Source organism: Electrophorus electricus, chromosome 7 (assembly GCF_041902795.1).
Source record: "Electrophorus electricus isolate QZ-2024a chromosome 7, ASM4190279v1, whole genome shotgun sequence".
Taxonomy (NCBI): Eukaryota; Metazoa; Chordata; class Actinopteri; order Gymnotiformes; family Gymnotidae; genus Electrophorus; species Electrophorus electricus.
This window is the reverse complement of record NC_137503.1, coordinates 26,390,652-26,406,573: the sequence shown is the minus strand read 5'-3', so window position 1 is coordinate 26,406,573 and position 15,922 is coordinate 26,390,652. Positions and strand designations below refer to the sequence as shown.

Below are 15,922 nucleotides of genomic sequence, written 5' to 3'. Positions count from 1 at the left end.
GCGCGAACCACCTACTTGGCTTTCTTAGCCTCACAGAAACCAGTGCAGCAGCCCCCTTATAGCACATGTGCTGTGTGTGAGGGACATGCCTGCTCCTCCCCTCAGTGGCCCGATTTGCACATCCGACCTCTGAGCTGCAACTTTAATCCATGGAGGGTCAGTGCCGAAACAAGGACCCAAGAACCTGATGCCTGTAGTAATATTTTTCTGATAAAAGTTGTTATCTGTACTAGATTGAAAAAGTTATGGAAAACCAATCAGTCAAAAGCAAAGTCGTTTATTGTTTTTAAAAGCAAGCTATATTATATATTTTCTTGCTCAAACATTTAGGGCAAAAAAACAAAACAAAAAAAACATGTACACAAAATATCTGGTTTCGGTTGGAGGACGTAACCTGGAACACACGGGGTTTACGGTAAGATATAACTAATAAGACTGAGCCCCAAATCTGGCTAAATGTTTTAATGTAACTTACCTGAGCTACCGGAAACGAGGAGCAGATTTCCTCAAAAGTGCTGTAGCGCAGGAACTAGTGTAATATATGGCAGAGTCACATTAACAGCGTTAAAAGTCTTATAATGAGTTTAACTGTGCGATGGTTCTGAATCGTTTATTCATCATCTGTTACGATAAAGGCTTGTCTGACTTTTGTTGTTTATTTTCATCTTGTCCCCTTGCCTACCATGCCTCACTTCGATACTACTCTGTTTGTGTACTTGTACATCAGGTCGTTGACAGCGCAGCAAGTAATGACACCTTACACGATTCAGGACTCAGTCCCGGGAAAAGACTTCACTCGGCCGAAGAAGTTCTGTGCCGCAACCGGCCAAACCCGGAAGGCGCCGGCTCGGTGTTGGTTAGGGAATTAAGCCATTCAGAGATAAAGGACAACGGTGGCAGCCTATGTCAAAGATGTCAAATTATCTCGAACGAACTGAATAGGAAGGCTCTTGCGCTTACCGAACCGGGAACGCTAGAGGTTGGTACATTTATTTCAATCTATAACAGTACTTTTTTTGCATAAGTCACCTCCGTCACCACCAAAAAACCATTGTATTTATGAGATGATTAAATCTGATGCACCTTTGCATATTAAAATATGTGGAAAATACAGAATATTATATATTTCACTTATCTTAATTTTTTACGCTAAAACGACATTAAAAGCAGTGTTTTAAATTAATTTTTTTCTCTGTCGCCTTTTACCTTTCTGTGTGGGCGTAAACCACAATTAAGAGCGTATTTAGAGCGGTATTATCTGAGCATTTGTTACATCTTGATCATGTTTACATTAAAGCTATTAACTAATGTTAGCTAGGGTTAGCTACATAGCTAGCATAGCTATGATATTATACATAACGTATGTTTGGCTCTTAATCAGGTCTAGCTAACAGGCTATACACTATGCACGCGGGAGCCAAATGTGGGAAAGTCAATGATTATTGGTCATTAAAAAATGTCACTGCATCATATAACGTTATATAAAAATACGTTTTTAGCTGAGCTAAATTACATAAAGTTAGCAAATGTTAGCCTTTACTACTGTTTTGTTATATTCTCATTGCTTGTTACATTATTTAATAAATTATAAAATGAAAGCAATGACTGTCAGTTAAAATAAAGACTTACCAACGTATCAGTCACTCTACCTCTTAAGCCTTATTCGACTGGCAAATCCAGAGCTGTACTGAGCGCAATTTTCAAATGAATTCACAGTAATGTGAAACTCTTTTATTTGGTGTCATTTCAACCCCAGAAAGAAATTTGAACCATTTCGATTTAGTCTCATTTTCGAATAAAATGTAAGGCGTAACCTTTTTCAGTTTGCATTCAAAACAGAACATTTGTATGTACGTGCCATCCTCGTTACTCAAGTAAAGTCAGTTGATTTCACAATTCATAAATATGCAATATAAGGTCGCTTGTGATTCGGTAAGCAATAAGCGTTACCTATGACGTCAAAGATAACGACAAATAAAGTGTAATTCCAAAACATTTACATTTACGGCATTTAGCAGACGCTCTTATCCAGAGAGACTTTCAAAAGTGCTTTGTCATTTACTCATAGAATATATCCAAGTACAATACAGTAGGTTAGAATTAAACATACCAATGAACTAGAATAGTTCAATAGCTGGTGAGAATATATTTTAATTATTATATGTTAGAAATACATGTCTGAATGATTTCAAGTAGGCAAAGGTGATCTACTCAGCAGGATTTTATGATCCTATGAATAGTGAGGGATGTCTCACTTTGAATGGTTATATTCAAGGAAAGAACTGCTGAGATACAGAAATGTAAGCAGTCATGCATTTCCTCGAAATTAGCCATCCTGATAACAGTGGCAAGATGCAATCCATGGAGTTGAGGCAAGCCACTTTGATGTGTCCCTAAAATAAAAAATAACAGCATTACATTATTACAGAAACAGAGTAAAGTACATATACAAAAAAATATCATGCCCCTGTCAAATCAAATACAGATCAAATCTAATACAGTTACATATCATTATGTAACTGTATTAGATGTCATTTAGATGTCAGACTATTATTTACAAGATGTTTAGAAATACCTTTCTCATCTTAATTATAGTGTTCAGAATTCAGTGATGTATTATGGGAACATCTTTACCATTGAGGTAAACCCAAATCAAGGCTGCCCTCTCTCTCCATGCAACTGTCTGCATCAGCAGCACTACCATAGTGGTGTAAAGTAGCCCTTTGCCTATTTTGGGTGGTGTGTTTGTCTCTGACAGAGCTAAGAATCAGAGTGATTAATATGCATAGTCACATCCAGACACATGTGGACCACCTGGATTAAATTAATTAATGTTAGTCTGTTCTAAGTATTAACAAATTAATTACATTTAGATTTTTTTTTAAAATCTGCCACCACTGTTACCGTATGTTGAAGACTTGGTGAACAAGTAATATACTTACTGTGCATCAATGTTCATCCTTTAATAGAGGAAGAACAAACGTTTGTCACACTGAAGAATTTGAAGAATTTTCAGTAAAAATGAACTCAGACATCATGAACTCAGACATGATCAGCTTATGAGAGTTAAGCCATTGGTTATGCCATGAGGTTAACTGCTTTCCAGTTAATTGAGAATAGACCCATTTAATGTTTCCTGTATTACTGTTTAGTTCCTGTCCATACAGTGCCATGATTGAGTAGGACGGTGAGTGCAAGCCCATTTGTATCCACATCTGTCTTGTCATGCTTGTATACACTCACCACCTGGATTCATTGTGTTTGAGGAACAATGTATGTGGTAGCATCCAAGTAGGAAATTAACAGTGCTTACCCTTCCACAGCTCAATGAAAGTGTGTTCCTGTTTTCTCAAGTCACCATGGTCTGTGCGGTCCTTCACATTGACGTGATGGTCTTTTCTTTAAAGTAATATCCTGTTTTTATGTTTAATGTCCTAGAACTCCTTTGCTTCAACACATTGGTTTGTGATCCGTTTGGGGCAGAAGTTTACAAGTATAATAAAGGCATTATAACATTCTTCCAGCAAGGAAGAAAAACCGTATTTAGCAAAGCCTTATTCTATGGTGTTACAGGCCAGACAAAAATCAGATGCTTGCGGATAAAAAACAGGGATTTATTGTAGTAACAGGTAGTGGAAACGATCACAAAAAAGGGAGTAACTCGAAAGTAGGGAAAACAGTCCGTGTCAAAAAGCCATAAAGACCATCCAATAATCCAGGCATTAGAATCCAAAAGGGGCAGGCAAATATCAGAAACAGGAAACACTAAGTCAGGGTCGGGCACACAGAAAAGCAATCCAAAAGAAAGCTCGGTATGCATAGGACTCTAGAAGCAATACTTTGCAGTGTCCTAAAGTTCAAGACAGGCTTAAATAATCAAGTACACAGGTGAGTTCAATATTCCGGTGATGACGATCATGATTGGTGGAGTCATGGGTTGGGTGACGAACAGCCTACTGGGTGTTGCAGTGTGATGAGGAATCGGGTGATATGACACGCTTTCTACAATTAATGAATATCAAAGTGTAATTACCTCTGTGCTTTTGCTTTTGTATGATCCATCACACAAAACTTTTTCTACTCTGATTGTTCTCTTCCTACTTACGTATATATAAACAATATCGCCTCTATGTTTCATTGCAGAAGGGGGTCCTTGAGTTATCAGATTTTTGGACTATCATTGAATACAAATATGTATATAACTAATTCATGTTGCCATTCCCTTTTTATAGCTATGGTATATCTGAGCACAAGAGCAAGAGCACTTATGGATTAACATTAACCCAAGCCAATGCTACCTGGAGATCCTGGGGGATGCCAGTACATCTTTGTGTTCTCTCTGCTCTAGCACATTGGATTCAACTAATCTTGTCCTTTATGTGTCAGAGCAAGAAAACACAAACATTCTAAGTCATCAGGGCTATATTTGGGAACGGTTGCTTTTCAGGAAAGCTAAACAGTGCATTGATGCTTCTTGCTAAGCATGAGGAGCCATAAGGAGCTTAAGCTAGATATTTTCACAGTGCTCAAATATTCTCACATTTGGGAGATAGAGACTCCAGTTGATTCTTGAAGTCTCCCTATGTCTCAATAAAGGGCATTGAGGAAATGGGTTTTTCCCATAGTGCTCAAAGGGCACTCATATTGCACCAGATCTCATTTTGCTTGCTGTTAATTCATTTGGACATTTGCCATTTCAACTACTCCAATTCAAAGCAAACGCTACCCTCTACATACCAAGCTCAAAGCTGGACCCCCTGTGAAGAATTTTCTGTAGGAAAATAATTTGCGTGAAGACATTTTTGGAGAAAGGTCAGCATTGACAGCATTGATTGTGCTGCACTTGAAATACATTAAAGCAGTGAAGAGAAAGTATGATATCCAGTCTTTGGTAGAACAGGCAGCAGCCCTGGTAGGCTGACCTATCACAGTCACTTATATGTGGAATTACAGGGCATTTTCACTTCCTTTAGACTGGAGAACAAAAAAGCTGTAAGGCACATTGCATACATCTAATACATTGTATACAACTAATTAGAAACACCCTAACTATTAGAAACACCCTACAAATATAACCTAAAAAAGTATTTCCAGTAATGTCATTCAAAAAGCTTTTGTAATGCATCTCACGTAAGCGTCTAATCTTGTCTTGCAGAGTGTCTGTATTTATTGTGCTGTATGCTTCTGTATGCGAATAGCAGGATAGTGCTTTATCACCATATCTTGACTGTGACCTCTGATGCTGTCCTGCGCATACCTTACAGTCTGAGCATGAAGAGGGATGGGACTGGCCTAAGTGCTTTTGTCTTATTCTTAGTCGCTGTCCTCTTAAGAGATTTTCTTTAAGTGATCCTAATTCACACTAGCACAAAGAGACCCTTCCAGAAACTGAGAAAGTATAAACTGTTGGATAAACACTGATGCCTGCAGGAGCGATTAGGTATTGTATTCTATTTTCCAGTTATATTCATCACTTCACCATAACAACAGTACATAAAGTCATCGATACAACCACAAAAAAACCCAAACCACAATTCATATAATATCATCTATATCAAACCCTATGAGCAAGATAAGCTCAAAGGGGTTCCCCTCGTTTTTCTTGAAAGGAGCTGATGTACTGGTCCGTGTGATGAGAATTTAAACCTGCCCACATGTCTGCTGCCTCAGCTCTCTGCTCAAGGAGCGTGACTGGGGTTTATGGGTAGTGCGAGTGAGAGACTCACTCAGGGGAGCCATGGCTGCCTCTTCACATTGCCAAGCCCTTGCTGAAGATATGCCTTCGTCTCTCGGGCTGTTCCTCGGCCTGCTTCATCTTTTCCAGGCTAGCAGATGACCTTTTGACTTACTCTGGCTCTTTTTATGGCCTGTAATGTGCTGCAGCATAACTTTTATGGGCTTAAAAAGTGCAGGTGGAAATGAGTGTTTCTCGCAGAATGCTCATGAGGACTTCAGCCTTCTCCTGCATTTCACTGGCCTTGCACCTGCCTTGCTACTTAAGTTAAGTTCAGAGATCTGTCACCTGGAATAGTTCTGAGACCATTGGAACTAAAATGGCGAGCTTTATTGCTTATGCTGAGATTTGGATGTCATTGTGAGTACAGAGGCACTGCTTCGCTGCTCCTCCCTGCACTGATTATCCCATGCCCTGAGGGCACTCCAGCTTGCCCTTCACAGATCAGTCTAAGTGATGGGATGCCAGTTGTTAAAGAACTTGAATCAGGGATGCTGAAAGAAAGCATCTTTACAGAGCATAGCTGACATAGCTGTATGTGAACTGCTTTATTCTCACACCTTCCATCTATCTATTTTCCATCATTAGTAACACATTGGGAATAGTAAACCTTGAATGAGCCCTATGTGAAATGACCGGAAAATATATTGTGATAAAAGATAAATAAACTGTAGATCCATAACATGGTTAGGGTTATAACTAAGACAAATTAGAAGACGTGAAACATATCTTAGGGCCAGTAGTATCTGGTCCTGTGAAACATAAAGGAAGCTTTGAGGAAACATCAAGAAAAAAATAATTATGAATTTCCTCTTCCTTCATGAGATTATTTGTAAAGAATAATGGCTATACACATATGCATTTCCTGACATTTTATATGGTAAATTGTTTTCCTGGCAACTTCCAGTGGTGCTGTATTACAGACCCACACAATAGTGGTGAGAGTTTAGTGATGTTTACTGACATTTTCAAAAGCAAATAGCAAAAGATAGACATTATCTCTCTTTTTTCAGAGGTTGTTTCACAGACACTTGAGATCGTAAAAGCTCTAACAGCTGCCAACAGAAATAAACTGCTAATAGCAAACCTTACATGATAGTATTACTTTCACAGAAACTTTCAATGCATTTCCTTGTCCCATGTGACATCACATGGCCCTAGTAAGTATGAGCAGTAAAACAAACAAGGAACAACTTCCTCACAGGTCTTCCTTAGCTTCTGGTGACAACAGTACTCTGAGTAAGCCTTACCAAAGTGCCTGCATCAGGCCTTAATCCCTTAATACTATTTGATTACTTTCAAATGCAAACTGAAGTAAAGGCAGCTAAGGTATTACACTAGTGCTCCGAAGGTTGCTAGGTCAAGCCCCACCTTCGCCAAGTTACTACTGTTGAGCCCCTGAGTGAAACACTTAACCCTCCATTGCACACAACTATATGTTGATTTGGATAACTGTATCTGCTAAATGTAACTGAAACATAATGGGGAACAGCAATATGCTGCATGGGATAGAGGTGCCATTCAGTGTGTATTCTGTCATCTAGCAGGCTGAACCTTATTTGGGAAGAACAAATGCATTATGTGGAACTGAGTTCATGTGTGTACCGCTGATCTATGTGGGACATCACACTATAGCCATCCTTCTAACCCTGCTCATCTGCTTTTACTTTACTTTTCTGGAATTTAGCAGATGCTCTTACCCAGAGCAACTTACAAAAGTGCTTTGTCTACATAAAGTACCCTTAGCTAGCACAAATAGGTTAGAGACCACAAATACCCTTAAACAACACAGAACCAAGGGTCCATGCTGAAACCTACAATAAGAGCTACAATACAAATATAATTCAAGAGTAATTACTAAATGAGACAAATATAAGTGCAAATATAATCTAATATAATAAGTGCCTGATTAGGTTTAATTAAGGTGCTTTTCAAAGAGATATCACTGTTCGGACAGCCAAATTCATTCCACTAGAGCAGACCATGTCCACCATACATTTTAAAGAAAGGATTCATTAGACACATACATTCTAAGTCTTTCTCTGAGGATTGATATACTTTTTTTTTTAATGGCAAGGCTTTTTAAAAGGCCACTCAGCAGTAGTGCTTCATGCAAAACCAAGCTAACGAGGGTAACCTTTGATTATGTGTGGAATTTGTGGGGGAGGGGGCAGAGTAGAAGCTCTCCCGAGTTGTGAATTCAGTGCAGAATTTGCATTAATCACTCCTGAGTAGGAACTTGCTAGCACATGATGAGTGATGAGTGTGTGGAGTGGAGACACATGAAGGAAGTGGCCCGTGTACTAGAGCCATCAGTCTATAAGCCTCCAGGTCCAGACTGCATGCTGAGACTGCATGCTAGTGCCAAAAAAAGGAAGTAGAGATATTATCTATTTTAGATCATGATTTTTGTATGCAGTATATAAATTATGCATTTAATGTATGAACATATGTTCTGTAGTGTTAGGATCAGTAAAATGGAGAGTACTGTAAATTGAAACGGATTCATTTTTTCATCACAGGGTCATTGCTTTAATATCTGCTCAAAGCCAGAGCTCAAATTTTTCCCCATTTCCCCTTTGAAATACATCTCTCTACTCCCTCAAGTTCACTAAAATGTGGGGAGATGGACGAATAAGGTGTTCACCACTGAGAAAGCACACTGGGGGATAGAAATATGAAAGAGTCTGAAATGACTGTCATCGAGCCAGAGCAGAAGTTGTAGGCTTAAAAAAAAACGAAAGCAGAGAAGAGCATAGAGACGGCAGAGGTGGGGAGTGGGGGGGGGAGGGGTGCAGGGAGTCAACAAAAGAGCGACACCTGGAAAAGGACGGGTGGGCTAGGAGATAGAGAGCTCTGTAATTGCTGCCATCAGAGCCTGTCATTAACCTGAGGGAATGGGGCCCTGACTGGGGCTGTCTGGGCCTGGTGGTGGGGTGGGACCATACGGTGACTTGGAGCGAGCACAGGAGGACTACATCAGTGAGGGTCTGAGACAGATAAGCTGAGGGAACAGGGCTGGAAGAGATTGAATGACAGACTAAGTGACCTGTGAAGCAAATCAATGCTGTGGTTTTGCTAGCTTTACTTCTGGCCTGTCACTCCGTCAAAACCTCCATCAACCAGGTTTCTCTTGGCTCGTGTCAGTGGGTTTGAGAATTTTAGCACAATTTTAATTAAACCCTAGTGATCAAGGTTACTTTAGGGCAGAAACACTTTAATTAATTTCAAAATTCAATTACTTATATGTAGTATGTGTAATATAAATATATTTAAAATTGTGACTTCAAGGGAGAAAAAAATTAATATGTGAACTTACAGTCTATTAATACAAAATCTATTATCATGGTTACCATATCTATTAGGTGATGTACCCTTCTTTGTCTCTGAGAGGCTGTGCTCCATCCCTCTGACCCCCCACTACATGCACAATAATAATTCCTGAGCTTACATGTACTTTTGTACTAGACTATCTTAAGCAATAAACTATGTTCTGATTATTTAAAGATTACTTTGACATGCGCTAATGTTCTTGAACACTGGGGGTGCTATAACAATTTAATGTCCTATTCACTGTTTTTAGAGAGATGTTCGGGAGTGTGTTTTGTTACGGATACACAGTAGTTTAATGTGGTAGGTTGTCCTAAGAGTCCCCATGTGCCCTGTCAAAATAGAAGCACTCAGCCCAGGTTTATGAGCCCTGCCATGCTCACTCCAGCTAACCACTGGAGCTGTAAAGTTGCACATTTAGAGGTTGCTCCTCTTGAGATCTGCTCTACAGGCCCATGGCATGAAAGGGGCACAATTCATTCAAGATAAACCAGAACAATTCTACATTCTTGATTGACTTTGTGACTTGGGCCATTTTCTAAGCCATTTGCATTGCTCTAAGCTTCTGTGAGTATGTTAGCTCATTGGTTTAGTTGCTTCCATGCATTATCACCTGTATTGTCATTTACTGGTTCTTACTGTGTGACTTTCAACTCCCTTATCTCATCAACGCACTACAGCCTGTCTAATGTGAGCCTGTGTAGATTGGTTGTCATTTCTGATAGCTCAAGGATTGGGATGTAGAATGTTGACATTTGGTGGAAGTAACACTGCACAGGTGTGTGGAGGAGATAGGGATTTTTCCCCTCTGAAGTTTTGGTGTAAACTAAATATACAAAGTTAATATATCAGCATCAAAGAATGTTTCTCAAATGCTAATTTTAAATGGATATTATGGACTTTTAGCACAGAAGAAGCAAAGTGGTGTCATCCCAGTCTAGTTTCTGTGTAATGTTACTCCAGCCCTTGTCTTCAGATTAAAATTGTCATTGTCTTGTCATTCTAGATTTTTTTCTTTTACTGTGTTGTTTCTCCCTCTATTTTCTCTCTCTCCCTCACTCTCTCTCTTACCCACACACACACACACACACACACACACACACACACACACACACACACACACACACACACATACACACACACACAAACAATATGCATATAATTAACACCCTACTTTTCTCATTACCGCCTGACCTAGACTGGATCATAACAGTCTGAATATAAACCATAGACATTGTCCAAGATGTAATGAGCTAACAAAGGCATGCCAATACAGACAATTTATAGTGTGAAGCACAAAGCGCCAGCTCTCAGCTGTATAGACATGCCTCCAGTTTTTATGACAGTGGCTGGCATGATGAGCTCATAAACACATCTAGGGCTGTGTTGGTTGTGATCAAATAGTCTACTTCTTTACAAATCTTAGCTTCTGAGCCTTTAACATCAAAGGGCTCTAACGGTTGCTGCTAAGTCCTATAGTGACCTGAAAGCATTACTGAAGTTTAGGGTTAGGGTTAGGTCATAGTATTGTACATGCTATTACCCTTAACCTATGTGTTCTTTGGGTGATCTATGGCTACTACTTCGAAGCTATAGATTCCCCATGTGTATGATTTAAATTGTGCTGGTGGGACTGTGGTGCAAGTAGCTTAAAGAGGTGATGTATGTCCAACAGCTGGAAACACAGCTGGCAACTGATCTTTTGAGAGAGCTGATATATAAACAATATGAGCAAAATGAAAGGGCCAAGACTTGATAAAACAAACAAACAAAAAAAAAGTTAAATCAGGTTTGCTTTACAGTTTGTTATCTTTAAAATGAGGTGTAATTTCCTGTCAAAACAGGAAATGACAGAAGGACAAAGGGAGGAGTGGAAAAGTACGTTTGATGTTTGTCAGCTAGAGTCCGGGAATGTTTGCCTTTGACCTTTATTTGAAAAACAGAGCCATAGAGGCTAAAACCCAGGGTGAGGTGTCTAAAATGGGAGGTTTTCATTGCCTTGTTGATGTGGAACATGTAATCGGAACCTCCTCTGCTGCAGCGTGAAATATTAGCTTATCCATGCAGCATACGCTTGGGACAGACCAGGGCCGATATGGATTTTGGGAGGAACATGACCTGTGAAAATGTACATGGCTCATCCTGACCCCTGTGTCTGTTATGATAATTTGTCTGACAGAGGATGAGTTCTGATTTTCCACAAGGTCAGACTGTATCTGTTCTCTTCGTGTTTTAGCTTTTCCCTATGCAGACAGACTCAGTTACTCCAGTTTATTACATGAAATAATAGGAGCACTTAGCTGAGGTCTGTTTTTTCTTTGTCCCGTAGACTGCTACATGAGCAGCTATGTATTGATTGTCTAACTATTGTCTATTAGTTGATTGTCTATTGATTGTCTTATCCTAGGTAAGCTGTTACTCATCAAGTGGTGGCTCTGGCTTTGCTTGACTTAACATAAGTGAATGGACCAATACAAAGAACAGGAGAGGAACAGTACACAACAAGTTATCTACACATTCCCCTAAATAACAGCAAAAACATAAGCATTTACAGATGATACAAATGATAACACCACTCATCACTGTTGAGAGTTTAAATATTCAGTCAGACAAATGCTCTGAATATTAATGAAGCACTAGCAACCAGTTTTATTTCTGGAGACATTATTTGAAATGATATGTAGTCTGTGTCTATATTTTAATAAAGAAGTCTAAAGACAATTAGCACGTTAGTGTTACAAGAAATTTTGACGGCTTTGCTTACTTTCTTTAATTTGAAACATTTTTCTCCTATCACACCATTACACATTTGCTTTTCCTCTCTACATGATCCAAATAATATTACTGGAATTAAGATTAATACTAAACCTGAAGTGTAATCCTTTTTGTCTTAACATTAGTCTGTGGACTGAATTTTCTAATTTTCTTTAATACTACCCAAATGTATACTTTTGTCCGATTATTCAGATAATATGTTTCCCTCTCCAAAGAAAACATGGTAACAGCACCCAGAGGATCCACTAAGTTCCAGAAAACAGGCATAAGGGAATGAAGCAGTAGTCATGTGTGTGGGAGGGGATTATTTTTGTGCAATCTGAGAAATTTAATTTTTCACATGACTCATGCTGCTGAATGATTATATTAATCACCTACCTAATTAGCCTGAGTGATGTGCATTGGGGTAACGCTAAAGACTCTTCAGTGAGTGCTTGGTTTTACAGAACAGGACACAATATATGCCCTGTGTTCATTATTAGAATTAATGGTATTGATTGCTGATACAACCCCACACACTGAAGCCTGGAGAAGACACGTACATTAAAATTGGTATCTTTAATCATGTAGATGCTGAGCAGCCTGTAAAAACAGTGCTCAGGTTGATTTCTAATAGCATTTAGGATCAGATAATTTTCATTTACTCCCTTGTCTTTATTAATTATGCCACATGGCAAGAATAGATATGACTTATCCTGCTGATTCTTCATAGAGGTGCAGTAGTTTTACTGTGATAATTCTTCACTCTGCTGCAGTAATAACATACACCATTAAGTGCTCCACTGTACAGCCCTCACAATGCTCCACCCACATTCAGGATTTGATGGATGCCATTATTTCCAACTGCGTATGTATCAATCAGACATAAACACTTGGCCGCTGTTATTTATTAAAGAACAGCAAGGATTGTTTGGTATTTAAATGATTTGTCAATATTGTGAAATCTTAGTGGCACATAAAGTAAAAAATCACCTAGAGATTAATTTAAAAAATATGCTTTGGAGCATACTATAGCAATAGGCAGAGTGGGTCCCACTAGACAGATGCATCCAGATAATCACAGTAATCTATTCAAATTTACCTCAGTACCATAATTAGTTTGTTTGCAAATCTCCATGAAATTAGTACTGGGAATATGAATTGCACCTCTATATTGGAGAAATTTTTGTTTCACTGATTATGTAAATCATTAAAAAGTGCAGTTCTGAACATGGACTCTTGAATGCAAAATGTATTCACATATCATCAAAAGCTTCCATCAAACCTGTGCTTGGTGGCATTAATGAGATCTTATTGGCTGTGATGTGATCATAATCGAGCACAATTGCTCTGTTAAGTGCCTCCATTTTAATTTTTCCCCACATCTCATAGTCAATGCCTGTGTCATTAACATCATTATCTTTAGTGTCGCTGGATCTGCACAACTGATATCAGTTTCCTTAATGGAAAGAAAATAATTTGTCAAACAATAACATTCTCTGTTTATTTGAAGAAGAACTGGACTCTTATATATTAGAAAAATGTACCTCTTTTTATAGGCTAGTTTGGGTGTATGACTAGGGTGCCAATTTTAGCCTAATAAAACATTTCATATTTGACAAAGTATACCATGAAAAAAATCGTGAGGTAGTGGGACAGAGAAGATCAGCTTATCCATTTGTTAGATGATATCCAAAAGTTCAAAGCTTACTTATGCCAAATAAAGTGCTTCAGATCACAGACAGGGAGAACATTTTTACATTTCCAAAACACATTCATGTACCCAGGAAGAGTGAGGGAGAGCGATAGAGAAATGTAGTGAGTAATAAAATATTTGATTGGAATTGTGTTTAAATTAATGGACATAGACTTCATGTCTTGGTTGAGAGTGTAAGAACTCCACAGTATGAGCTCTGATGTAACAGCTTTAGCTTTAGTTTTTTGCAGTCTATCCAGAAGTTCTATTATTTTCAAAAAGCTGTCTGAAATGCCTCCACATTCAAGATCAGTTTCATAAGTTGATGTTTGAGAAAACAGCCTACTTTACTGTTACGGTGGCCTTATTCTGCCTTTTGCTTCTGAAGTTGTTTTAGCATTTGCTCTTATTAATGATTCCACACACTTGTGTTGGCTTTAGGCTGTTTAAATTGTTCTCAGTATGTTTTGTACATGTGCCAAAAGCCAGGGAAGTAAACCTCCATTGAGGGCTGTGTCTGGTTCCGTTGTAAGGGGATGAACAGTGGTGTACTGAAGAGGATCCTGCTGGCAGTATGAATATGCACAAGGAATATTTTAAATCTGTATAGAATTCATTGAGGGAATTGCTTGGGGCAGAGCTCTTGTGTTGATTTCATACTGGTTACATGAAAATTAGGCAGACACTAGTGTTGGAAGTGTCACTTTAGTAAACATGCATGTTGAGCCATGCCTTAGGTCTTGGATGGGCAATTCTAGTCCTGTTGGGTCATATCTTTGCACTGGCAAAACAGATTCAACTCTTCAACAAATTGCCATGCATGTAATGTGCTGAAGCATGTTTGTTAGACCTGGGAGGATATTAAAACGTACATTGCTACTGCTCTTCCGTAACACCTCAAATGTTGTTATAGGTTTTTAAGAGTGTGATTGCTAAATAGATCTCTTACAGCCATACATGACTAACATACTAAGAGATCTATCCTGCTCACAATGTCTCAGATCAAACTGTTTTCCAATTCAGGCAATAAGTGTCACTCCACCTCCTTTTCCCAAAAACGCCCCATCTGCTGCTGGAATTATAAAGGAAAAATGCATTTATTGTGTTAAGTGATTTATGTTCTTGGTGCATAAGAAGCCAGAGTTCCCTCTTATCCCAGTCAATTGTGGTTTTGTAGTGAACCAAGAGCACTGGGTCAAGAGACTAAGATAACTCGCAAAGAAAAGAGCTCAGTTTCATCATTGCTAATAGGAAAGGAAAACACCCTAAAGGCAAGGTAAAAAATAATCATGACTTATCATCATTTTTTCCAGCTCTTTCTGTTGTTTCTACAGTCTTTTTAGAAGGATGGCATCTGTCAGATTTGCTCTAATGATGAATGCCACCAGCACTAAGGAAAGATCCAGCTGGCTCAAACAATCACAGAAAGTGTATAGAACAGAACTTTGGGAGGCATTTTATTCAACCTGTAATACCACATTGGATTAACACTGTCTTTTTATGGTTTCTGGAGTTTTTAACAATGGATGTAAACTGTTAACTGTTTTGGATTGGGACCTTAGATTTTGTGCTACTGGAATGGACTGGGACTCAACAGGTTAATGTCTAAAATCTTGAACAAATTTATCAAACTTTTTCTTTCTTATTTTCTCTTTTCATTTTTTAAATTTTTTTGTTAGGCTAAGTTTAAACATATTATTTCTCCCCCTGTTTCTTTCTTATTTTAAACACATAGCTTTTTAATACTCTCAACACTATGATGAACCTAACAGAAAATTATAATTTACATGTAATTTCCTCCCCTTGGAGCATGGTCGAGGCATTCTAGGAAGCAATTCACCCACCCTTTAAATCCACATATCCAATTACTCTGTATGGTTTATAAGGTCAAATCCAAGTTGTCCACTTACAAAAATCTTTAAACCATCATCTCTGTGGGGTTTACAAAAACATAATGATACATTAAATCTGAGTGTTATGTGAATCCTTAAATTCGAATTTTTCTCTCAGTGGATTTGCTTTTATCAAATTTTGTATAACTACCTTGAAAACATCCACAATTTATGTAGGCGGTACAGTAGGTGGAGGCGATTAAAGAGGAGCACAGGTGGTAGCTGGATGGGGAGACACCACATCCTTCCACAGACTACTTTTTATCTAAAGGCATCCCCCAAAGTGTGCCTTGTGGCTCGTGCCCCTGTCTATCAGAATGCAGGGACCAATGAAGACACACTTGGGGCAAGGCAGCTCATTGAAAGCAAGTGACTCATGATTAATAGCTTGGTGACCTCTTAGCCTTTGCCTATAGAACTCCAAAAATGCATTAGATTCAGGAAACAGACAACAACAAGACTTTTTGGATTTCATTAAAAGTAAGCCACTCTCCAGCCGTGTGAAGGTCTGCTTGC

At 38.6% G+C, this 15,922-nt stretch overlaps 1 protein-coding gene across 1 annotated transcript in view; it reads left to right on the top strand.

Annotated features, from left to right (window-relative positions):
* Window positions 1-297: 297 nt before the first annotated feature.
* The window catches only part of kif26aa (kinesin family member 26Aa), a 61,770-nt gene continuing 46,145 nt past the window's right edge, over window positions 298-15,922 (top strand). Inside the window, exons 1-2 of the mRNA XM_081718326.1 lie at window positions 298-415; window positions 728-979. Of these exons, the coding sequence (XP_081574452.1) occupies window positions 356-415; window positions 728-979 (312 nt within the window). The 5' untranslated portion in view covers window positions 298-355. The remainder of the gene's footprint in view (window positions 416-727; window positions 980-15,922) is intronic.